The following is a 27105-nucleotide window of genomic DNA, read 5'->3' on the forward strand; positions in this document are numbered from 1 at the left end:
TTGTTCCATGGTTGTACTTGGGATTTGGTCTGCCAGGAATCTGTGGATGGTGAAGGCTTGATGTAGGATTGTAGCTGGTATTGTTGCCAGCCAGATCCTCTAACCTCCTGACCACAACACTGATACATTCAGTAAGAAGAGACTCTGTTACTGTAAAATCAGGTGTCCATCACATTTTCAAAACTAAATCAGGATTCATTTGCAACTGTATTGCAAATCATAAACTTCATCCCATCAGAACAGACCTTATGGTAATTAGTTTCATCACGGTAGTTTTCAGCCAAATCTAGATGCACTGCAAATTTATGTATGTCTTTGATTGGTGTGTTTTTTTTGTACACCAGAATATTCCATTTATACGACAGCAGCCATCAGCATTATGGTGGGAGGAAACGGGGCACAGCCTGAGGGGCATGCACTGCAAATAACTTATGATTTGGATTTATTGATCTAATTGGTGTGTCAGTGGTCATGTTTATGTGTGGTCCACAGACCCTTGTCATTCACCCTCTTGACTTCGTGTTACATAGAGAGTTGTAATTAGTGAAGACGTACTACTGTGCATGAACACACAGCTGCACATACCCACATTTTGTCCATGACTAACTTGTCCATTTTTCCCCGATTCTGAGAGTTCTGTTAATTTTAGAAAGGTGTTTTGAGATTTGATATGATAGGATGATATTCTAGTGAAAAATTGTAAGCTTAATCACCAAAAACAATATTTTGTGACATTTATTTGCCTCTGAAAATGCACTTTTGTGGGTGAAGTTTTATGTCATTTTAGGGCACACATTCAAAAAAGAACAAACACAAAAGGTCAGCATTAGTACATGTAGATGATGTTTACTCTAATTGTGAATTAAGATGAAAGACACTACTGTAGATTACAAATATTTCTACTGAGACACTATAGCCAGACCCAACAAGCCTGATAACTGATATCACAACACTAACTCAAGGCTTGGAGATGGGTCAACCATACAAGAGCCAACACTGCTGTAAATTATCTCCCCTGATGATTGACATGGTAAGAACAGTATAACACCTACACAGAAGTCCACATTAAAGGAGGCGAACCATGTTGTTTGTACCAAAAAACTTTCATACACTAGAGTCAGTTTGAGTTGGTTACCCTACATTAGGGTAATTCGGTACAAACATCCCTTTTTGCCTCTTACTTCTCTCCAGGTGACAATTTACCTGTAAATTTAGCCTCACACCTTCACACTCTGTGCACAAGTTCAATTCCAACTCATGTAGTAAAGGTGCAGTATTATTAATTGTGCTTGTATAGTTCATTAACAAGTATGCCTGTCACGGTAACTATATTCTTTGGCTCTTCACCTCTAACAATAAAAATAATGAAACAGCCTGTATCTGTGTCACATATGCCATGCATTAGGGCCCATTTGTCAACCTGTTTATTATATTTTCAACATTCAACAGTGCCGCAGTATACTTTAGCTACTTTATTTGTACCCTGGGCCTGACAACTGGTGAACAAATATGACAAGCTGAGACAAGATGATACCTGTGCACAAGTGTTAAGTTTGACAGAGAATGTAACTGCACAGGTGTTAATTGAAAAACAATTATAAAAATCCCAGATACGTAGCACTTAAGAAGAAGTAGCACACGGCATCCTGTTAAACAGGTTAAATAATAAAAATCTTGAAAAAATAAACAAGGACAGCAGAAATGCATGACCATCTACGGAATGCAACAGCTTTGAAATCCACAAAACAGACAACTTTATGATCTGCGGGCGAAAGACATATCCTAAATTCTCAGATACAGTTATTAGCTTCATTCAAGAGAAGCACAAAATGTATAATGGCCTTATAAAGGGTATTCAAAAGCTTTTCTCCCCAAGGGACAACTAAACTGCACAAATTTGTTCCTAATTACACCCAAAGAACTTTGTATTAAAGAGCACACCAGAACAAGCAACAACGTCTAATACACGTACACACAGACACAAAACATGGGCCAGCATAGAATATATAGCTCCTAACTACACTGACTTGACTAGACGAGATACCACAACAGCCTACCCTGAGCACTTGCTATATAATGAACATACATAATACCTACATAAACCTTTCTTTATTCATCACAAAGATTGTTACATGTTGGTGTATTCCAACATGAATGCAAAAAACAAGCATGATCTTGACAATTCGATAAGCATTTGAGTGTAAATTTCACTGCTTTTCAATACTTAACATTTTTACAACTTACAATGAAAATTGGGTATTTCAGTGGAGCAATTAACCCAAGGATTAAGAAATTCACAAGAACCCTATAATCAGTTTAAGGTCAAGTACAAAATGGTATTTCATATACTTCATTTCATTTTTCACTTGGCTGTAACTTTTTTTTTTTTTGCCTGATCTTTCTTTAATAATGTACATTAAAGAAGTGACTCACAACTTTCGTCTTTCGTAAGTTGGCTCTGTAGTATTGGGTATCATAAGATTGAAGAAGATAATAGTTAAATACAATTCCTTCCTTTACACTCTGCAAAAGCTTAGGCACAAGTACATAGTTCCTCACAATTGAAAAATGATGTAATATGGGTAAAGAACAACGGCCATGCTTTGCATGTCGACAAAGATGTCTAGCAGAGACACACATGAGTGACTGCTGATGGTTAATGGTCTCAAGATGTAAGCATAATAAATATGTGTACATTTACCAATCGGATGATAAAAGTATATACCGTATCAATTATATATACACCCATGTACATGATAAGTTTTTCCTGAACTTAACAACGTCAGACAGTAAACCATGTAGCTCCTTAATTTCTATGAATGAATGATGTGATAACAATGGAGTGCAAAATGAAAAGGTGACAAATGAGAAAATTTGACCGGTTATAATTCTGTTCACACAGCAAGAACGGTACACTGCATAGCTGAGTTATTTTTTTTTTTACAGCCATCAAACTGACCATTTCAGCATGACATTTACTTCTACAGCTACACGATACTCTTGTAATGTAGCCTTGTCCACGCTATTGAATCTAAGCCATTTTTTTCTTTTTCTTGTGGTGTGTGAGTTCCTGTTACATACAAATATTTCTCCATACTGACTTGTATCAGTAATACATGGGAATATGTACTTCCAGCATGAAAGAAATTTATGATAAAATGCAGATTTCTTTGCACTGCTGATCTAGCCACATCCCTGCTAGCTCTAATTAAAGGCTCAGTTAGGATCACGTATGAGAGTCGTCAGACAAGATCATAGCCAATCACGCTGTTAGCGGAAGAATATGTCAGAAACGTGAAATTTTACTTCTTGCATGCATTCATTATCCTGAATCGCTAAGATATTTTGTTAAACAGGTTAAAAAAAATCTTCAAAATTACAGTAAAATTTCAGATGGTGTAAGACTTTTGTAATAGAATCTCCTTGCTCTATAAGGATGCTACATCAATGCCTATACTCCCATACATTAAACAGCCAATACAACTGGTTGAGCAACTTATTCACCAATCTAGAAGCACATTAATAAATAATAAAACAAATTTTAAAAAATTATGTGTTAAACAATATCACATTTCTTCAACACCAACTAGTATCTAACACCTTAACCTCTGAGGCTTCTTGTAAATCTACTGGTTGTCTCTTAACATGTTCAAGGACAAGGTACAACAGCTGAGTGTCTCACCACACCAAACAAATATTTTTCACACATATCACAGGAGATCAAAGTAAAGGGAGAGAAGCAAGTTTGTCAGTTAAGAACTAATGAACATTCATAGCAATGGCTGGTTGATACACTATAATGTTGCATATTCCAAACATGGGCTAAAACATAAGCAATTAATTATACACAATCAACCAGAAATAACCTCATACATCATTAATACTCAAGTCTAATGATGGTAAAATAACTTGATGAAATAATGAGGCAAAATGACATCTTCGTTTCTCAGCGTTGCACCATTTGTGCATAAGATAAAGCTTATCAGTGGGTCTACAGGGTCATACATTCTTGGTTTATAACAATCACATAGAAAGATGAGAGAAAAAATACTGTTTGACATACATGAAGCCTAGCCAGCAAGTATTCTTACACAAATAGTTCAAGTTTTTCATTTGAAAATAGGACAACTACAAACTGAGCATAACAATACATGCATTAGAGATATATCCCTCGAAATCTCCAACCAAAGAGCAGAAAAACCAAACTTCCAACATTTATAATCAGTAAGTTACATCAACATTTTTAACATCAACAATATTTTTTTCTCCATTTGTCCATACTACATGGCAAAATTACTTCAAACAGTTGCGAAAAAAAAAGTATTTTGAGATTAAGGTAGTAAAGGTGGACAGCTTCCAATGTACATTTACATTAAAGGATATTTGCATAGAGTACTAAAAAAAAGAGATGGATAAAAAAAAAAAGAACAGCATATATGTATAAATATAGACAATCTAATCCATCAGATATCCTGGTAGAAGTTACCAAGGTTACAAACATCCAAGTTAGAGACTTTTATTTTTCAACCTTTTCGCCGCATGTTTGCAAGATGATTATTCAAGCATATTCTGAAGGCATTATTTTGTGTTGACTGATAAAGCTATACCTTTTGTGAAGCCCTTAAATTCACCAATCCAGCCAATGTATTTTTTCCTCCAAAATCAAATTGAAAATGTGCATAAACTACAGTGAAAATTGCTCTTTCATATATGAAAAGGTTGAGGAATTAGAGATGATTTTCTATATGCTTATCTAAACTGAACATTTAATTTCTTGATGATGTCAATCCCCAAGAAAGGTATTGTTGACAGCTGTTCATGATAAGGGTTGTCAGAATTGTGTGATTTCCACAAACAAGTGAGCACTGCGTTGGAAGTATTTCCTGACATATTCACTGCTCAGCATCCTAGTGGAGTAAAATTTATCAATATGTCACAAGCAAGTATTCAGATTTCCAGCAGGATATCAGAAATATACAGCATTTTGGCAAGACCAAAACAACCTTAAGGCCAGATCTCTTTCAGAGAGACAGGCAGTAATTACGTCTCTCCTTCCTACAACTGGTCGGATTGTACCATGAAATAGGTTGATTGAATCTGAATTTCAAAATTGTTATACATGGTCTTTGGCTGCATATAAAACAGTGGAAGATATGGCAGATATACCTACATATCATCATATATCATTGTGTTGAAGTCCAATATAAGAAGAATTAACCCTTGATCAACTTGAGATGAGATGTACCTACCTTTTCACCTTGACGTTTTCAGCCATTTGTAGTTGTGGCTGTAACATCCTCACAAGAGCATTCTCACGTGATACTGTCCTATACGGAAGGAAATACTCAGATACTTGTACTTTAACCCACAAACAAGACACGCAAAACATATAACCTTGGACCATATTCCCTAGATTCAGGATGTGGATATGCCCAGGGTATTAAGCCAGGAGTTTCAGCTCCAAGGTTGAATCATGCTGTGATGTCCCCAAATTCCTGATTCCAGGCTTCATACTTGGCTATGCTATCTGCTGGAACACTTTTTCTTACTCTCTTCAATGATTCGTGGAAGTCTGCCAAGCTGATACCCCGCATCTAAAACAAGAGTTCAGGTGAACACAACATCTGCCAGGACAAACGCATTTGTTTGAAATGCCTAAAAGAATACCAGGAGCATTTTGGTGAGTATAACCCGAGGAGAATCTTCATGGGCGTTGAGGATAGCTATGTGGTTACCATTACAACTGCACAAGTGGACCAACGTGTTCACCACAAATGAAAACTTCATGCAGAACACAGTTGTAGTTATAGCCCAGACACAAAATCATATCTTTTTATGTACTATATATCAGGAAAATGGCTATTCGGTTACCACGACAATGGACAAATGTGAGTCGTGACACATAATCATCCGTGTGTCTATGTATCCACCAAAAATTAAAAATCTACGTGGACAACTGTTCAAGTTATAGTCAGGGCACGAAATCATATCTATTTATATAGCATACATGGGGAAAATGGCAATCTGGTAGCCATGACAACTGCACGAATGGACAAATGTGAGTCACGACACATCATCATCTGTTTATGTATGCATGCACCAACAATGAAAACTCTACGCTTATAGCACAAAACCATATCTATCTATATAGTATATAGAGGGAAACTGGTGATCTGGTAACCATGACAACCACGGAAATTAACAAATGTCAGTCGCGACACATCGTCATCTATGTACGAATGTATCCACCAAAAATTAAAACTCTACACAGAAAACAGTTGGAGTTATAGCCCGGACACGAAATACAAATGTGAGTCACGACACATCATCATCTGTGTATCTATGTATCCACCAGAAACTCTATGTTGAAAACTGTTGGAGTTATAGCCAATACGGACAGACGGACAAAATCGTTACAACATCATACATGCCACCTCTTGGCAGGGGCGTACAGATTTTTTTTTTTTTTTTTTTGATTGGTGTTTTACGCCGTACTCAAGAATATTTCACTTATACGACGGCGGCCAGCATTATGGTGGGTGGAAACCGGGCAGAGCCCGGGGGAAACCCACGACCATCCGCAGGTTGCTGGCAGACCTTCTCACGTACGGCCGGAGAGGAAGCCAGCATGAGCTGGACTTGAACTCACAGCGACCGCATTGGTGAGAGACTCCTGGGTCATTACGCTGTGCTAGCGCTTTAACCGACTGAGCCACGGAGGCCCCCGGGCGTATAGAAAATCAATCAACCTCGTCAGTATTTATTTGCATATGTGTGTGATTATCTAAATGATTTTACTTTTCTGGACATTGGTACATTTTTTTTTAGAAAACAAGACTTTCATACACTAGCAACTGCATGTAAGAAAATCAATTTAGTTAAATATAAATGGATGTTTATGAAATTAGCTTACCTTATTAGCCTCCATCGAGCGAACTTCACTGGGAGAGAGTTCTGTGGAGTATTAATCACATTAACACATCTCATTAACACATCTCCGTTTCACAATTCACATTATGCACACTATAAACATCCAGACTCAAAATTAAACTGCAAACTATAAAATACACATTCACTCTCAAAATCTTGCAAACTGCCAACTATAAAATATAGATTCATCCACAAAACTATGAAATAAAGGTTTATCTGTTGAAAATATTTGTATATTTCTATATTTCTACTACAGTAGATGGTATTACCTCTGATTGGACCCAGTGCGGCATCTTTGGCTAGGCTGGTGAGATCAGAGCCTGAATAGCCCTCTGTTAGCCTGTCAGGTAAATATAGCATATTAGCTCCCACTCATGTTGTAAAAAGCCACATAACTATTTAAAACTAGTTCATAGTCATTTCACAAGTAAAAATTTTACTAAGAGTTCAGGGTCCACTTTCACAAAACTTCGTAAGTCATATTTCTCATAACGTCTTTCCTAAAAGACATTGTTTAGTTTATTGTGCCATAAGGCGAAATCAAAAATTTAATTTATGAAGTTTTGTAAAGTGGGACCTGAATGGTTTTGTACACTTGTATGAAACTGCCTTAACAAGTCTTTAAAAAAATGTTTTGGTGATGAATAAATGATTATGGCTTAACGCCACATTGGTTATATATCAGCCACATCATGGCTAAAACTAGTTGAACACACAAGACGGTAAATGGCCTGTCGGTGATGCGGTAACAGTGGAAGAGTAACATTATTACTGGAAAGGAGCACTAAAACTCACCTTGCGAGTTCATCTAGCTCTCGCCTTGACAAGGGGTGGGAATGTTTTCTTAAGAGGTGGGCTAACATTGTGCGTCGGGTGCTAGCATCTGGCATTGTTACATATACTCGTTTAGAGAACCGTCTGAAAACAAAGGAAATATGTCATTAATATTCACATCTGAATATTTTCATCTCATTATTTGAACACTTCACCTGCTGGATTAACACAGCTATCTTACCAGAAAACAGCATCATCCAGCTCCCGAGGTTTGCTTATTTAAACACTTCACCTGCTGGATTAACACAGCTATCTTACCAGAAAACAGCATCATCCAGCTCCCGAGGTTTGTTTATTTGAACACTTCACCTGCTGGATTAACACAGCTATCTTACCAGAAAACAGCATCATCCAGCTCCCGAGGTTTGTTTATTTGAACACTTCACCTGCTGGATTAACACAGCTATCTTACCAGAAAACAGCATCATCCAGCTCCCGAGGTTTGTTTATTTGAACACTTCACCTGTTGTATTATCATCACAATCTTACCTGAGAACAGCATCACCCGGCTCCTGAGGTTTGTTTATCTGAACACTTCAACTGGTGTATCATCATGACTATCTTACCTGAGAACAGCGTCATCTAGTTCCTGAGGTCTGTTTGTGGCTCCCATCACCAGGATACGGTCTTCTGACGAACCTGCCACCTAAACAAACAAAATCCCACGCCATATCGTTCCATAAATAGATCACATTTTTCATTTTCACTTTTCACGCTATCGCAGGGTAATGACCCAGGAGTCTTTCACCAATGCGGTCATGCTGGTTTCCTCTCCAGCTGTAAGTGAGAAGGTCTGGCAGCAAGATGCAGATGGACGTGGGTTACCCCTGGGCTCTGCCCAGTTTTCTCCCACCCTAATACTGGCTGCCTTTGTATAAGTAAAATATCCTTGATTACGAATCAGATAAATAAATAAATAAATAAATAAATTACAAGAACAGACACCATTATGCCATACAGATCATAATAACTATCTTCTGATTTTTTCCCTCTTTTCTTTGATTGTAGGTTTGAAAAAAAAAAATTAAAAAGCCTTATTTAATTTGTTTTTTTTAATTTACAGGACAGTGGACTCTTAAATAAATGTTTTGTTCATTTCTCCTTAAAAGTGAAGCAGGGCAATCTGTCTTTCAAGAGAAACAAGATCGATTCTGATTGGCTGGTGTAAGAGATAGTCAATCCCAGGCTATGCCTTGCTTAAAGGAGAACCCCAACATCTTTATTTTTTATGCTAAATGTTCCCTAGACACAATATTTTTGCTACGTTAGTATGTAAACTGCATTTAAAAAAATATTATTTTAACTAGTTCCACTTGAAAAAATACAATATAGCTGGGTCGTCTGCTTATCTCGTCAGCCGCGGAGCCCTGGTCAAGTGATGTCATGTTGTGAAGACCTGCCGAGATTATGTATTGAGAAAACCCTGTAAAACATTGACAAATCCATGCATCAGGCCTACCCACTGTGTGCTTTTCCTGAAGCTATCAGATCACTAAATCTATAATTACTCATACATGCACACCTCTTAATTAGCACCCTGAAAACAACACAACAAATATTTTGAAAGATAGTGGAGTTGTATTAGATCCTGGAAAAACATGAACAGGATAGAGACTGGGCGATACGATGACCAATTTTCGTTCACATACCAGCCACTGTAGATGACGCAAACGTGCTCCCATCTGGCTTCAAGATTTAACCCAGAAACCCCTATCTTCATTGTCAGCCAATCAGCGTTGATTCTGTATCCCTTTAAGATAGGCAAACTTAGATTGTGGCATGACTGTGGAGAATGGTGTCTTACCCCATCAAACTCCACCAGGAACTCTGTCTTCAATCTGCGGCTGTGCTCGTGCTCTCCTTCTCTTCTCTCACAAAGCAGAGAGTCTACCTCATCTGTTTACAAATATTCATAAAAAATTTACACTTACCATGCATCAGAAAAAGACTGATCAAACAAAGTTATCAAAAAACAGCTTTTATGCCTGACATACACAAACCAATCCCTGATAAAACCTCTCGTCCATTTCTTTCTCCTTCCAACATTTTTTGAAGGCAACCCATTATGTACACATGTACAGATAAACTTTGTGACACTATGCTGATCTTTTTTTAAGTATACATAAATAAATCTAACATTTAGCAAGACTTCAAAACCTTATCATGACCATAAAAAGTAAGATTTGATTGGTGTTTGAGTGAAAGATTATATTGTATGTCTATTATTACATTTTAATGCCCTACTCAAGAATTTGCTTAGTTACACAGGTAAGAATCTACTGAGTTAATAATTTCTATATACATTAGTCATGAACTCATGACGTGTAAAGGTATAGAGCCTTGAACTGACCTATAAAGATAACTGCTGGCTGAAGGGCACGTGCCACACCAAACAACGCTCGTACCAACTTTTCACCTTCTCCTACCTGAAAACCCCAGGCACAGGTAACACGACACAATGAACAGCACAAAGAAAAGAAAAGTTCTATGTCATGTCATATATTTATATGTGATTATCTACGCGGCACACTCTTAACACACATGAAGGCATGAAGCCAGAGATCAAGCTGTATTGCATGTACATATCGTTACACTCAAACTCCTTACTTGTCAACAGCTAGAAGACTCACAAGGAAGGTCCTTATAATTTATCCAGTACATCAATAAAACAGTCTATCAGATTTCTGATGCAATAGTGACTGAATGTTCAATTTATCTATTTCACTGATGTCCTACATCCTGCTCATGATGGAAGAAACTGGGCAGTTACACGGCTGAAAATTCACAGCTTCGATATCCCTAAAAATCTCTTGTTGTCTCGCACTCGGGCCCCTTTATAAGTGTATGTCAAAGATAGCACTTAAAACACTTGACTAACTGAGTAACAGAGAGAACGATTAATAGTGTCTATATAATGCCTAAAAGCCTAACAACTTAAAAATGTGTTCCAACAGTCCAGTGTGAATCAACATCTATTACCATGGACATTATGTACTGTACTCACATATTTGGAAGTCAGGCTTGCCGCACTGATGTTGAAGAAAGTGGCTTTAGATTCATTCGCCACTGCCTTAGCCTTCAATATTCATGTATAAAAAAACAAAAAAGGAAACTGAGTGTTTAAGCACAAAAAAAAATCAAGTGCGGAATAAGTATTTCTGTATTTGATTGGTGTTACACAAAAGGATTGAGGACTTGATGAAACTTACATCTTGCATCTCGCTGAACAGCTTGTTTACAAGAATTAGCAGAATCTTTTGTTTTCGAGTACATCTTTGCAATGCATGAATATTAAGCTTAAATTTATTTATTCATTTATTTGATTGATGTTTTATGCTGTACTCAAAAATATTTCACTTCTACGACGGCAGGCAGCATGGTGAGATGAAACAGGGCATAGCCCAGATGAAAACCCATGACCACCGAAGCTTGCTGACTAAAGATTACCTCATATAAGTAAAAGCTTACACCTTGTATAAAGTACAATGACCGTGTTTAAACTTTACAAATGCAGCCATTTTCATGGACAGCGCAAACATAGGTGCCCAGATATTATCACTAGTATGACATAGACTGGCTACAGCTACAGTTTGTCATCCCTAAACACTTTACTGACCAGCATTGTTTTGCCATTTCCTGGAGGTCCAAACAACAGAAGGCCTCTGGACGGAGCTCTCAAACCAGTGAACAACTGTAACAAACAGACCACTGGCCAAATGAACGCCAAGAAAAATATGGCAGAGAAAATTGACACACAATTTTTTCTCCTTCTAGTGATCATTACCTACAATGTACCTACAACTTAATAAATTCAGCCTGTTTGGCTCACTGAGTTTTACACAATTTTGACATTTCTGAAGTACTGGAGTTGTATCATAAAAATATATCGCACATGTGTCTAGCTGCACCTTTGGTATTAAGAAATGACAATATCATTTTATTGTTGTACACCTTACTAAACTGATGTATCAACATTTTTCAGAGTATAGTACCCCATTCACACGGGCAAAATTAAGCTGGTTTAACTTGAAAATGTGGCTCTGAGTCAGTTTGACGTCACCTGTGTGAATGCAAAGTGGGGGTTTTTCATCCACTTTGTTTGCCCCAGCTAGCGACAGGACTTTTAAGCCAGTTTCAGGGCTTCAGCAGGTCCATCAAAAATATTTCTCAAGGTAACAAAATTAATTTATTAAGGATGCCTGTTTATTGATGTATTACATAGATGCAGTACTGTAAGTGATTGTTTAGCTCCTGACTGAACATACACATGTACATAAACATTACTTCTGATATTTTCAATGTGAACGAGTACTTATTTCAGAACCTTTTTACCAGCGTCGTGCAACACGACAGCTCACTCATCTCTAAAGAACCATTTGGTGTCAACAGATTAACAATGAGTGCATACTATGTCCACAAATTGCTTGTTCAGTCATACATGTATCTTCCCCTTTATACATTTTAGTAATAACTCTCACCTCTGGCCGTAATGCTGGAAGGATGACGATCTCTTGTAATGCTTGCTTAGCTACGTCTTGACCAGCTGGAAATAAAAAAAAATTCTTTCCATACACTGGTCATTAAAGCCACCCATCAATGTGAATTAATAGACCAGTCCAGTGCCATATGTATGCCTTCCTTCAAATCAATATATTATATACACCAGCTACATACTTTTCCAAAACATTGAGCTTTACACATTAAACACAAAAACCACTCTAAAATGAAGTATATATCAGATGAAAGACCATTAAAAAGAGTCCAGGAAAATAGTTGAATTTATTTTTTCAGAATTTTTTCACTAAGTAAAACTATTAAAAGATCAGATTCTATGGTACTCTGTTATGACCGTGAAGGTCACATCTATACTTTTTGTCTGAAATAATTTGGTTCAAGGTCAAATCCGCCAATGCATTCATAGATCTATATGTATTTGTATCTTTAATGATGAAATGTAGCAGTCTAATGTGTGTTATAGCAACAACCTTATGAGATGTCCCTGGTCCCATTGTGGTCAGAAAAGGCCACCATAGAATAAAATATCAAATGCATTTTATTAGGTTAAACAAGTTGTAAAAAAAATAAATTCAACTACTTTCCTGGACAGTTTTTAACGGTCTTTCATTTGATACATACTTCATTTTCGTGTTTTCTTTCAGGTGTAGTGTAACAAAAAAAAATATTTTACCTGTCATTTATTTCGAGGATTCATGCACCCTTGCATGTTGTAGTGATAGTCTGCTTATACAAATATATCCAGACTACATTTTACACCTGTTCAGTTTACTCTGCACAAACCCCATGACCTATCAAACCATTAACATATTATACCTGCACATAAATGTCTGTAGCATACATATGAGATATCAGAATGTAAACATCTGCCTCAATTTTACAAATGTGTGCACATATATAATCCTGAAAACTTATCACTTAACTTATCACTTACCTATGTCACTGAAACGAACAGGGGGACCGGAGTCAACAATTTCATTCAATATCAAATTAGCTAGCTTCTTATCAACATTTTTCAGGTTGCTCGGCAACTGTTTCTTCTTCACAGGTAAGTCTTTTAACTGGTAACAAAACAGGAGAAAAAAGTAACAACTGTTGATGATAAATAACAGATTGTTTCCTCAACAAAGTTAAGCTATGATTTGATGAGATCTTTTGGCTGTGCTTCATGTCCTTGTCAGCACACACATGTTGCATTCACTTCAAATTTCTGATTAGTATTTCACAAGTGTGACAAGATAATTATGATCTGTGGAGAGCGCTGAACTAAGCATTTAACCTGGCAGGTAATTGTAGGAACAGTAGGTAACTAGTGTCTACGATATTTTGTCTATCTGTATCTGCAGCTAAAATCAGGTATACAGTTGAATCCTGGAGCTAAACATAGTAAGACACAGACATTGCTGTAAAAAAAATGCTCCTTGACAGCACAAGTGGTGGATGAGGTCACACCTAACCTCCAAGGTCATTTGCCTCTATTTTTTATTTTCCTATTTCTCAATTAAGCAGTAGCACAATACAGCCTATTTCTATGCATAAACAGATACTGTTACCTAGGCAACAGTCATGTGACCCGCACTCACATTGTCTATGGAGGGCTGTCTGCTGACAGGGAGTGGTCGCCGCGGTGATGATGTAGGGCTGATCCCCACCCTAGGGGTTATCCTTGACCTCGGTAGTGTGTTACTCTTATGCACCATCAGTTGGTTTTTCATTGGCTTCAGGGGTTTGTTGGCAGCTACAGAGAGACACAATAAAAATCAGTACTACTGTGTATGTTGAACTCATTTACTTACATGTATGTACATCACTTAACAGATGGTAGGGAAGGCCTTTCAGGTAACCTAAGATATGTCACAGTCAGATACAAACGAGTGATACCAAAGAATGTGGATCACACAAGACATGTTCTTGTTTGTTTGCTTCTCTTTGGATTAACTCGATTTCACCACTGTTTCAGCCATATCATAGTTGTGACTCCTTCTCACATTTAATTATTTATTTTATTTGTGGTTTAATTACACCATAGTCAATAATACTTCATTTGTATGCAGTGGGGAGAAACGGGGAAAACCCATTACCATTGGCAGGTTGCTGATGGACAATCCCATATATGACAAAAGGGAAAGCCAGTACGAGCTGGACTTGAACTCACAGCTATCGCTTTGGAGAGAGGCTCCTTGGGCATTGTGTCGTGCTGGCACACTAACAACTAAGCTACACAGGCTGCAGCCTGCTTGTAGTAGCCTTTCTTTAGCAGCCTTGTGTGCAGATGTATTTATATTTCTGCCAGACTGGAATGCCTGGTAACAGCACGATGACACCTTGCTTGCCGTTATAGCATTATGCATCCACACAGGTTCCTTGCGCTCTTAACTGGGTCATTATGTTTCGATAAAAATGATGTCATGGTTTCCATTTATTATCAGAGTAGCATGCGGCGATTTGCTTATTCATTTAAAAACAAAACAATGTCAAACACAGTCAATCTAAATACATCTATGTGGAAGTTACATCACAGTTGATGCTGTTGGTAATTGTCCCCACATTTTGCATTCTTGCAAGATGGTCGGTCAGGGGTAGGATTTAGCTGTGTCATATACAGGTAGGCATAATATTGTAAAAAGTGGCAAATTAGTAGATTCATAAGAAAATCGCATTCAGAGAAAACTTTATTCAGTTGGGGCGAAAAATTAGTGCAAAAAATCTACTGAAGCAAAGATCTTATTATATATTTCTACTATGTTTTCTGTATATGATCCACATTTAATATTTCCCTGAAACTAGAAAAAAAATGTCCGGTACAAAATTTTAAATGTCAGGCACAAAGTCACTGGTACCAGACACACTGTTCGGTGCAGCTTGAATAGTTATTTGTAAGTCTTGAAAGTATTCCTAAACACTTTCTAATGCACAAATATAAATATTTCATAATACCAGATAAATACTATAGGAGATTTGGACAACACAGAAGTAAAGCCCATGCACTATTAAACACTTACATCTACACATGCATTACTGTAATCCTGCAACCTTTTCGCATGTTTTCAAAGAATTTATTCAAGCACATTCTGAAGGCATTATTCTGTGTAGACTGATGAAATCATACTTTTTGTGCAGCCCTGAAACTGGCTAACCCAACCAATGTAGTTTTGTCAGCAAAATCAAATTAAAAAATTTTAAAGCTGCTCTTTCATATGCAAAAAGTTTGAGGAATTATGGTACTCGCTAAAAGTATTTGCAGCAAAATCTATCCACAACTGGCAGTATACAGCACCGCGTTTTCTAAGTGTACATGTATGCTACAACTATGCTTTTGAAGTCATATATACTATACTGGACATTAATAATAGATAAATGATATACTGTGAAATAACTTAAGCACTTTAGTATGTATAAACTGGTTTACACTCGCAGTCACTGCAAACCTACCTCCAGCAGTCTTAGATGCCCCAGCCGTTTTGTGGTAGCCATTCTTGGGTGCAGAGCACTCTGGCTTACTTGCAAGGGGAGCAACTCTATCCGTGCTCTCAGAATCCTCTGTCTTCTTAACACATGACAAAGCCTTTTCTTTGTGGCAACGAAAAAGAGACAAACATGCACAACTAAACCAGAAAACCTCAACACAAAACAATTAAATACAAAGCAACATCAACTATACCAAGCTACCACATAAAAAGTCTGTACAGGTTTCTGACTAGAGAACAAAACAGACGAAAGCACAAAACTGAATTACATCTCCATCCGAATGATTCAAGCCATAGCGTCTTCAGGCTCAATTCAAGCATATACATTGTGCTTTATTGCGCTTGTTGAATTTTCTGATTTGCTTCTTTGACGTTCACACTCTAAATACATGTAGGTACATGTATAGGACAATTTTATCACACAAAGACCTTTAGAACCTTAAAGACGCCATGAATCCAACCGCGCAGAATACTAAGAGAGTACAGTCACAGGGAAAAGATTGAAACGTTAACAGCAAACTCCATCATCTGTCCTTTTCTTTTTATTTTTTCAAAATCTTACAGAAAAGAGAAAATCGACTCTACCTGAGCTCAAGCACACGTAAATATCAAACCTCAATAAACTGTGCATGGCCACATTTAATTAGCATTCAATGTAATGATCCTAGTCACTTCTTTGATGCTCCAACAGTCTCAGTTCTAAGCCAGGATGATCAACTATATGTTGACAATGGAAATCAACTACTTATGTTGACTGAGGCACAAATACATTTGTCATAAAGCTCCCAAGTCTTGAGTTTCACTGCCATCAGGGCTGTTATGGCTCTCTCTGTTATGGCTCTTTCCCCATACATGACCAAATGCCAATGAGTGCTCGGCAGATTGATCATTCCCCTCAGAGGCTTCTCACTGATTTGTTTTTTTTATCTGAATGGTGTAATACGATGTATTGTATTCCTCCAATTTATGGTGAAGGTCAGAGTTATGGTGGAAGGAAACTAAGGGTTTGAAAAAAATTACTCTGCTTCCCAGGAAGATTCCCTTCAAGAGTCTAAAAGTACCAATAAGTCAATGGTTTCAAGGCCAACTGCAATGCTTTCAATTTTCGCAAAAATACTGCTTTCAAAAATACTTCTCTTGTTATTACAGAAGACTGTGGAAATAATTTATTCAGAATTTTTAATATATATCTTTACAACTGTCCAACATAAAGTCATCTGACCGCCATTGTCAAAAGAACCATTATATTTTTTAAAACATTTATGACAGGAACTTAGCGATGGACATTGTTTATACAATGGTTCTTGTGGCAATGGTGGTCAGATGAATGATAAAAGAGTCCATTTCACAGAGATTTTCAAATCAGTTTTTCTAACTATTCTTGTAAATCATGTTGCCTTCTGCCAATATACCCTACACAACACCTCTTAGGAAAAAACTATGAGACATGTAACTGTTGATGTTTTGTGAAAGTCGCCCCAGAACCACTTTGACATCACAACGTTCCACAGTCGAAGGGGAACAAGCCATGGCATTTAAAGCAAAAAATCTGGCATGGGAATCAGCCCCAGAGCAAGAAACTGTGCACTTCAAGCAGCGAAACTGACTACAGCTGTGAGTGACTGCAACTGACACACTCGTAAGGCCACTTTTTTTTTCAATTCAGTTTTACTCTTCTTTTCCTGTTCTTTAGCAAGCATACGTCTTATAAAGCTCCAAACATGCACTGAAGCAATGTATGGGTCATAAAATCTTCATTTTTTTTTTTTTTTTTGTAGAGTCTACTCACTCTACAGTGTAGCGTTACACTCTACAGTGTAGAGTGAGGAAAATCACTAGACCACAAATGTACCTTTCTGAAAAATTCTTGAGCACGCAGTTATGCAATCAATACAATTATAACAAATGTTCAGCATTATACTTCCGTTATGCATAACTTGTTAAATTTAATGATAGCTACAGGACCACATGTGATCTCAACCAGGATTCACGCATGATTTCGTTATAGTTGGCACACATTACATAATACCAAGGCTTGACAATTTCCCTATCTAATCCATAATAACACTTATTTAATGTAAGACAGCCTATATCTTTACTCACACAAAAAGAATGTTACTAAAGGAAAAAAAATCACAAAGATTTGAACTCTTCCTCTAGGTGCAACATAGTGACTTTGTTAGTTCACTGTACTATGAAGGATGCCAGACAGACTATGGCAGAAATAAGGTTTTCCACTTGCAAAAATATGACAAAACGGATCACATTATAAAGTTTATTTTTTACATATGAAGGCAATCATTCACCAAAACAAAACTTTGACACCATGTAGAAATACACACATCAAAGTTTTAGTAAAGGTTTTTTTCTGGTTAACGCTGATCTTCATACTATAAATTAAAGACACAGTGCCTCGTTGGAACGAAAAATTGTCATTTTTGATTAAGAAGGTATTTTTAGCGGGTTATTGCTAAGCAAACATCTCTTTTATGGCCATATAACTTTTATGGGTGATTCGACCAAGTTTTATACTTCTGATTCGAAAATTTACAGAACTGTGCTAGGATTCTGAAATTTGCATTTTCTTATCGAACTTCTCTGGGGCCGATTCTCCGTCTTACCATACCAGATCCTTCAGACAGCTTGAATCTGTCACATATAGGGTACCACTTTCACACACTTATACAAAAAATACATGAAAAATTACATTAATCTTGACTGTATAATAACTTTCAATTTCCAATCAAAAGCCTTTGCAGTTTACTTTTTATCAAGAAAAAAATTTAGAGAGTCTGAAATAAAGTAAGACATAAAATAAAAAGTCTGTAATAAAGTAAGACATAAAATAAAAAGTCTGTAATAAAGTAAGACATAAAATAAAAAGCCTGTAATAGAGTAAGACATAAAATAAAAAGCCTGTAACAAAGTAAGGACAAGTATAAACAATCATGCATTTTTAAAATAAGACCATAAAACAAATTCTACTTCACTTGAGGCATGGACGCATTACAATATCTATAAAAGCCATGTGCAAATAAAACAAGTGGTACCAACTCTTCAATACTGGATATTTTTTTCGCTGGAATTATTTTTCGCGGTTAGTTCCATGCCAAAATTAAGTACTTCACAGTATTTCACTGATACGGCGGCAGCCAGCATTATTGTTGGGGGAAACTGGGCAGAGCCCAGATGAAACCCACAACCGTCAGCAGGTTGCTGGAAGACATCCTGAAATCTGCTGACCTGTGTACATGTACACGAGTGTGTGCATATTTACCATTTCCTGGGGAGTCACTAGACACATGTACTAGCCTTACCTAAAACCTCCAGCCTATCCTCAGCCATCATTAAATTGGTCACCATTTTGTCCTTCAGTCTGCGCGCTTTATCAAAGGCTTGACCTGTAACATTCAAAGAATCCTTTGATAATTCAAAAAAAAAAAAAAACAACCAACAAACAACACTTTATTTCGCCGTCTACAGAACTACAACTGCGCCCTCTGAGCATAAGCCATGCTTTTGTCAGCTGACATGCCTTTAATCAGCCTCAACATGCCCCAGACATTTATACAGAAATCAACTGTATAAATGTCACCAATAATATTATCAACTAAAGGAAAACAAAATGCTGGAAACACAAACAAAAACACATGTGCACATATAACATGATCTACACACCACTGTACACAATTACCAAGAATAATAAGTAAGCTATATTGAGCTGTAAAAAAATGAAAATTATGTGAAACATTAAATAGCACAAGGTACAAATTTTAACAATATAAGTAGCTTATAGCATAAACTTTTAAAGACATTTCATAAAAAAGTTAGATCTCTGAAATTTTCTGCCAACAGTTCTAAGAATTTTTTTTCACAGGAATGTTACCAAAAAAAAAAAAGGGATTCAATCATTTCCAAAGGTAAGACTTTGACATTTTGTTTTCTTAAACCAAGCCTGATAATGTGCCCTGTACATATGGGGGTGGAAGATGAACTCCTGTATGTTATTTTTTCACTAAACATATCCATTACATAATGAAAAGGTCATTACCCGGTCCTGTCACGTCCACTGCGATTCCCTTCTGAAGCTCACCAATGCCTCTTCTGTATAGCTCAACTGCTTGCTCCTTACGTCCTGTCAACAAGTAGAGTTTTAGTTATGTATTACAAATGGGGACTAAAACTGATTTCCAGCACAGGTAAATGAGACACCTTTCCCACCTGCATGTGTAGTAAATTGAGCCCAAGTTGTGGAGTTATTGTTCAAACCTGCCTTTGTAAAGAAGTACGCATCCATTACAAGAGAAAAAGTATACAAACATAACAACTAATACCTTGTCTATACTCATCTAAAGCATTTGACAGTCCATAGCAAAACAGCTAAAGACTGTAAACGCAGCTAAAGACTGTCACATAAACACTACCAAAGCAGAAAAAAGCTGTCAAGTGTAGCATATAAAATATTGTCTTGATTCAGAGGTCTTGTTTTCCAACAAAAACAGGACACAAAAACTAAAAAAAAATCAGTAAATTGTTTCAAGCTTCTGTAAATTTTGAAACTTCAGCACTTTCTTAACAAAATGATACACCATACTTCACTATGTCAAGAGAAATACTGAAGTGAATATTACATATACAAAATACTATCAGGTATACAAAACAGGAACAAAATTTAAACGTAACCTTTATCAGAGCTCTGAGTTCGTTTCTTACCAATCCTTGAAGATAATTATGTCATCAGAAATATTACTATCATAATCAAAATTACAATCATATTCATTTTTAGAGCCAAAGTAATTAGACTTAAGTCATGTCACATCTGTAAAATCTGGCCAAATGTTTAGGATGACGAGTTGGTATTAACTGTAATGATGATGAACTGAGGTTTCAAGGGAAAATGTGGACAATGCACATGGCGTCACATCATTTCCACGATGTTCTGCCTCAGGAGCCGCTTGGGTTTACCTAATTAACCTGTCAAATCCATGACATGGTTAGCCTTCTAATTGTGCCACTCTTACCCCCTCCTCTCCACAATCCTCACCCACAAAATCACAGGCAAACAATGTAATTACACCACACCCACATCACAACAGTTACCTGCTGGTATTTAATTATCTTGCCCAGCATAGCTATCACAGAGCCCAGGCAATAAAACAGAGGGTTAATTTTACTGTACAGACTGTGGACTGTTGTGTAATGCAGGGTTTAAGGCGGGTTAACATAAGGGTATCAAATGGGGGTCTAATTTATGGAGGATTACTTTTCAGCATGTATCCTTATACCCGATATACCCTAACTCATTTTTGGGACAGTTAGTAGTAGTGTTGAAAGTACAATATTACATTCCTTTACCTGCCTTTTGGAAAAGTAAATATATGAGTATGTTGTTCATTACATGGTCTAACCATGTGAGAAAAAAAGAAACTTAATATTCCTGCTACAAATATATACATATTGGCTAAAAGAAGCAGGCCAGGTGTCTCAAAAATTAGAAGAAATAGGGTTATCAGACCTGGGCATACTGAGGAGATCCTCTTTCAGTTGAACTTGAGCTTAAGGTATTAATATGGGTTCAATGTTTTAACCATCTGCCCATAGTTATGTTGCATGCACATTGATTAACATGTCCACTGTCAAGAAAATCAAAAACTGGTGTGACCTTTCCACAGCCTCTACAGACAACCTTATAATTGGTCTTTTTAGACTACAAGAGAAAAAGTGACCTCAAAAACTCTTGTTGATATTGAAAACTACAGTTGTTCTTAGCTTGATGTGGTTCATACGTCACTTATGTATTTGCGTTGTACATTTAGGTAGGTAAATGTGTCCAAAAAGTCATTTCTTTCAGGTTTGCAAGAAGCATGCTGCTGTATGCACTTTAAACATGTCTGTGCACTAACAGTCCAGCTTGTCAACAAAGAAAACTTCAAAAATCATTTTCAACACAAATTAGACCTGCGTTCAGATCTGCAATGCTGTTATGAAAATACCAGACGGGAAACACAAGAGCACATGAAAGCAACCTGATTAATACCAATCAATCCTCAAGAGAAAAAAAAAATGACACACTAGAAAAACTATTAGATAATTCTCTATCTTTTTCTTTATATCACCTTATTACACAAAGAGCAAGGTGTATTGTTCTTGTGTTTAGTGTTAGTAGCCAACTGCTATCTGTAATCATTAGCAACTTGCACATAGCTCTGGCACTGACACAACAGGTGTTGTTAAATGCTATACGACCACTTAAGCTGTTCCTGGCATATTACCCTATCTCAAGTATATCAACATCAGCCGGTCTATTGTAACTGTTACCATGTCAAAAGGCATAGTGATTCACAAAAGCTCAACTTTTGTACAGGAGCATGGGTACCGGTACACACTTCTTTTTCAAACAGACATCCAGGCAATACAGGGGACTTATAATGGCAGAGCATAGCCTTGAGGAATGTCAGAAGTTGTCTTGGGGAGGGGAAAACTGGGAGTGCCCAGACGCCCCAACATTCCCCCACCAGTAATCCCTACCCCGGAGGTACTTGAATAAACAGTCTGAACACACAATAATGTATTCACACTTTAACCCACATTTGCTCCATCCATTCACAATCAGATTTATGCTAATGACTGCTTCATTTGATATGCACTATTTACTACCTTTACTTTGACCCATTATACTGTACTTTGAAATGCTAAACAGTGCTTTCTGTCTGTTTTTCTAGCCCAAAGCTATAGTACCAGAGTGTGAAACAACGCTTGTATCATACATGTACCTTCTGCCAAGTATGAGAAAGGATTAAACCAAATGCAACACCTAATCATATAAAGAACTTTTACGACTTGTTAAACTTGTTAAAAGATGTACATGTACATACACACCTGTGGCGGCTTCCACAACCACACGTCTGACTTAAGTCGAAATTTCAAGATACAATTGTTTACATAATTTTTTTAAAACTCTGACCACCTTTTTATCATGAAACAAAGCCATCCAAAATTTAAACTTCCACAGGCAAAAACTAATCAGTGTGAAAAGGTCTTAAATTTTGACTCAAGTCATTAAGAGCTTTGTGGGATTAGTCCGGGTACTGCTTTCCTTTCCTTTCTTCCTATATCTAATATGACATCTCACATTACAGCTAAAACAAAATGTTAATTCCATGGTCGTGTTAGTTGTGAAGCACTGGCAAAGTTTTTCATGTGAGCACATGTGCATTTAAAGTAGAGTAGAGCAGGAGGTTTGCAGTTCATCTGTCTCCTGGCAACCAGAAGGATGTTACCCCTGTGCATGTTCCCTCATCTCTCTCTCAGACAAGTTATACAGACAAGCAGGCAGGCCTGCAATCCCACATGGCTCACATTAGGGGTGCCAAGTCTGACCTTAACATGAAACTCTACACTCCTATTGTTAACAATAATCAGCTTCCTCATCCCTCATATGGATCTGCTGCACCCAAAAGAGCCCCATTGCCCCCTTCTGAGTCTCAATCCTCTGGGCATCATGGTACATCTTTGTTTTCTTTTTCAATGCTTTTTAAGCAAAATAAAGTACATACACTTGGCCAGAAGAATGAGTCAAAGTTTTCTACAGCTTTGTCAAAGTGATAAACAACAGCAAGCATTGGTAAACTTAGGAAAAACTAATATCCTCCCCTCCTTTCTCTATATAACATGTCTCACCTTTCCACATCCACAGTTACTGTAAGTTAAGACTTTACAGGTTAAGGAGTTATAGTCTTATAATTCAAGGTAACAGAGCCACAGTGGCCGAACTAATTATCCTCCCCACATGGACAAACCTATAAAATTCTCCATACCATCGCCATAGAAACTCCTCCTGAGATTTATTGAACTATAATGGTAAATGTCAGAATGATGATGTGTAACTGCTTTTAACTGCAGCCTGCACAACGTTTCAAGCAACACAACAACTCCTGCCAGAAAGCACCTGTAACACTATACCAGTATTGTTAAGCACAATCATCTGGCCTATCCCTCTTGCCTAGGAATAACTGGCAAATGCCACATGCTTAAGTAATGCTGATGTGTTTGAACTTCACAGCGTCCTTCCCAGCACCTCCACTTTCTGTTATTACCACCATTGTTTATATCTCTATTTATCCTACAGCTTGATTCAGGCAACATAGATACTTCTTTCAGGTCTGGTAACACTGATTTAAAGAATGCAAAGTATCACCATAACATTAAATGGTGCCTTATTAAATAGCAAATGTACAAGATTATAATACTGTTAATATATTAACATAAATTTATTATCCAGTACACTAAACAAAATTATGTACTGTTTGTAATAATACACCATCCGAGAAGCCCGGTAATATTGATTTACATAGTTCAAAGTATCACTATGACACTAAACACCATGTTTGTTTACACACCATGAAATCAGGGTAAACCAGGAGACAAAGTGTATGCAAGAAGGGCAAACTGAAAATGATATTAAAATTGTGTTTCACGAAAACATACCAACGAGAAAATTCATTAGGGCAGGCACAGCATGGAAGAAAATTTGCGGCTGAATAATACATAAATTCTGTAGGTGTGCCTTCTAAAAAAATCAAACTGTGTCTCACTAAGGTGGACTTGTGGGAAACTTCAGTTTTCCAAATTCTGAGACGTGGATTTCTATATTATAAGCAAATATTATAAGTACATGTTGCTGTCACATAAGTAATAACTGATATCTGTTTGAAAATACTGCCTTGCTTTCATCATTTTTTGCTTGGGGAATAATGCTGCGCTCAAAAATATTTGCTTATACCAAAGCCAACAGACTTAACTAATCTGGAAAACATCAATCCCAACAGACCCCTTTGAAATCAGTTGGAGACTACCAGCTGAGAGCTGGATTTTAGCAAGCTATCTCAAACTATCTGGTTATTTCACAATTCTTGGCATATTATGACTAGCATGACATGACCCCATAACTAATAAATACTAGTAAATGAGGATATATGCTCAAATACAGCTCTTGCTGGCTTTATGTCAGGTTTGTCAGGTACCTGACAATGGTCAGTGTTGCTGGCTTTTTGTCAGGAGCTTTGTCAGGTACCTGACAATGGTCAGTGTTGCTGGCTTTTTGTCAGGAGCTTTGTCAGATACCTGACAAAGGTCAGTGTTGCTGGTTTTATGTCAGGAGGTTTGTCAGGTAGCTGACAAAGGTCAGTGTTGCTGGCTTTTTGTCAGGAGGTTTGTCAGCTAGCTGACAAAGGTCAGTGTTGCTGGCTTTTTGTCAGGAGGTTTGTCAGGTAGCTGACAAAGGTCAGTGTTGCTGGCTTTTTGTCAGGAGGTTTGTCAGGTAGCTGACAAAGGTCAGTGTTGCTGGCTTATGTCAGGAGGTTTGTCAGGTACATGATAAAGGTCATTGCTTGCTTGAGGGCTCCTCCACCCTTAAATTCTGATCGTTGTCATATGAGTGAAAAATTCTTGAACAGGGCATTAAACATCAATGAAAGAAATGAAGTTCACCAAAGATATAACGTTATCAATACTTGACAGCATGAGGATGACGTAGAGCAGTCACAACAGGCAAGCAAGTCATAGGAAGGTGTCTATTCTTGTCACTGTAGGCAGCTACATACATAGAGCCTCTTGATTAGTATCAACAATCATATAAACTTGCAACAACTGGCTATGAGATTCCTGCCCCAAAACCCAGTGGCTATGTAGTGAATTCGTCTCAAGTGGAAAATATATTGGGAGTTGCACATATGGGGACACTAAGAGGTACAAAGCCATTATGGGCTACAGACATCGTCTAGAAAGGACCTATAGGACTGTGTGTAAAACAGTGTATGGCTTACAATTGACTGCTGTTGTGGCTATGATACTTCCCCACCCTGCTTTCAAGAGAACAGATGAAATCACAACTGTAGGCTAATTCAAGACTACTGACATTCACGCATTTAACAGTCACAGAGGTTAAAACATTCTTTAAATAATATGTGAGATAACAGAAAGCTCTGCTTCATAACACTGTAAGTTCAAAACTTGCTGAAGTTCAGAATATACATAGGCTGACTGCCGATTGTTCTGTTGCCAAACATACTATAATTTTCCATTATTATCAGCTGTATTTCTCTGAATATCATGCAATGTTGTTCATTTATGTCGCCCCATGTTGTCTTTCATCTCACCATCTGCTTGCCACTGCCTCTTGCAAGTGAAGTGGGTGGACTCAAATAAAAGAGAGGTTGCACAATTAAGCTTTGATAGCATACATATTACTCATGTTATAACTAAAAAAAAAATTTAAGTGAGTTAACTTATGAGATTTCTGGAAATAATATTTATAATATTCAACGATTTCAGCGCAATATTCATGTATTGTTTATTTCAGTATTTTTGTCTGAATAAGCTGAATCGGCATTTCAGGAGTCCTAAGAGTTAACACAAATATGGACTAGACAAGGTGGGGGCTCTTACAAACTAATATAGGTGAGATTTTATGGTACTTGCTACACTGAATATGCATCTCGCATAACCAGGTCTGTCAGCCCATCGGCCTTGTTAGCAGATGCCGTAAAATCACCTTGTCTCGTCTCAACCTGCGAAAACTCACAAGCTTCCTGAAATGCTGACTAGGCTTAAATAATATTGACAATGGTGCGGATCTGAAGTCAGTGTGAACAACCATGAAATATCACAATTGTAACGAAAATATGATGTATGTATTAAAGTGTGTAAAATGCTTTCCTTTGTGATGCAAATCCTGATATTCCATTTTAATACAAAAATGGAAATTTATATTTCATATTTATTGACATTTACCTGCGTCTTCTTCATCAATCTTCAATGCTCTCGATATGTATTCAAACGCCTTCCTATGATGATGTTTTTGTTTTACAAGGGCAGGCTCTCCAGGCCCAACTTTAGAAGCCAAAGATTTATTATTCGACAACATGACGTTTGGTGCCTCTGCATCCCCTTGCCTACTTCTGAACCGGTTTCTTTGCGAGGTAAATAAATTGTGGGATATCACAACCGCCAAAAGGGCCCAAACATTCGTGGCTACAGAGCGGATTAATACAAAAAGAAACAATACAGGGGCAGCAAACAATCTAAAATTACGCCTGTGAAAAGAATGGCCTTGTTGTGATGTGGACTTCCCCTTTGTTTCGCTTCGTTTTCTATCAAAAGCTCTCCCTCCACCTTTTCGATGCATAATAATCCGCCATGTTTTGCTCCAATCATCACATGCACGTGCATTCTGGGAAATCGGGGATTCCCTGACGTACGTCATTCCAGAATCCCCCCCCCAATATCTTCTTTCTGATTGGTTGCTCAAGGTCGCTTTCACGGTCGTCATGATTATTCATAAATTCTGCTAGTTGAGGAA

At 37.3% G+C, this 27105-nt stretch overlaps 1 protein-coding gene across 4 annotated transcripts; it reads right to left on the minus strand.

Moving 5' to 3' along the window:
* Nucleotides 1-771: 771 nt before the first annotated feature.
* On the minus strand, nucleotides 772-26956 carry LOC135466346 (spastin-like). Of its 4 annotated transcripts, XR_010444106.1 has the most exons (17): nucleotides 26538-26956; nucleotides 19798-19881; nucleotides 19064-19147; nucleotides 15712-15849; nucleotides 13863-14017; nucleotides 13214-13340; nucleotides 12243-12307; nucleotides 11381-11455; nucleotides 10769-10840; nucleotides 10115-10190; nucleotides 9569-9660; nucleotides 8331-8410; nucleotides 7726-7848; nucleotides 7200-7270; nucleotides 6914-6954; nucleotides 5250-5594; nucleotides 772-4907 (listed from the first exon to the last, which is right to left on the minus strand). XR_010444106.1 is itself a non-coding variant. In XM_064743780.1 (16 exons), the coding sequence occupies exons 1-16, from the start codon at nucleotides 26929-26931 to the stop codon at nucleotides 5472-5474; spliced, it is 1800 nt and encodes a 599-aa protein (XP_064599850.1). In that variant the 5' UTR covers nucleotides 26932-26956; the 3' UTR covers nucleotides 772-5471. The 4 variants fall into 4 exon arrangements, 3 of the variants coding, with proteins under 3 accessions (XP_064599850.1, XP_064599851.1, XP_064599852.1); XM_064743780.1 differs by having other exon boundaries at nucleotides 772-5594; XM_064743781.1 differs by lacking the exon at nucleotides 15712-15849 and having other exon boundaries at nucleotides 772-5594.
* Between the last annotated feature and the right edge of the window lie 149 nt (nucleotides 26957-27105).

This window comes from Liolophura sinensis, chromosome 6 (assembly GCF_032854445.1).
Source record: "Liolophura sinensis isolate JHLJ2023 chromosome 6, CUHK_Ljap_v2, whole genome shotgun sequence".
NCBI classification, from domain to species: Eukaryota; Metazoa; Mollusca; class Polyplacophora; order Chitonida; family Chitonidae; genus Liolophura; species Liolophura sinensis.

What these genes read in the sequence shown, in the direction of transcription:
- LOC135466346 (XM_064743780.1), bottom strand. Translation starts at nt 26,931, where the DNA reads ATGCATCGAAAAGGTGGAGGGAGAGCTTTTGATAGAAAACGAAGCGAA. An exon ending in TTCCAGCATTACGGCCAGAG is followed by an intron (nt 11,456 to 12,242) that starts GTGAGAGTTATT and finishes TGTTTGTTACAG; the next exon opens with TTGTTCACTGGTTTGAGAGC. An exon ending in CTAGATGACGCTGTTCTCAG is followed by an intron (nt 7,849 to 8,330) that starts GTAAGATAGTCA and finishes CTTTGTTTTCAG; the next exon opens with ACGGTTCTCTAAACGAGTAT.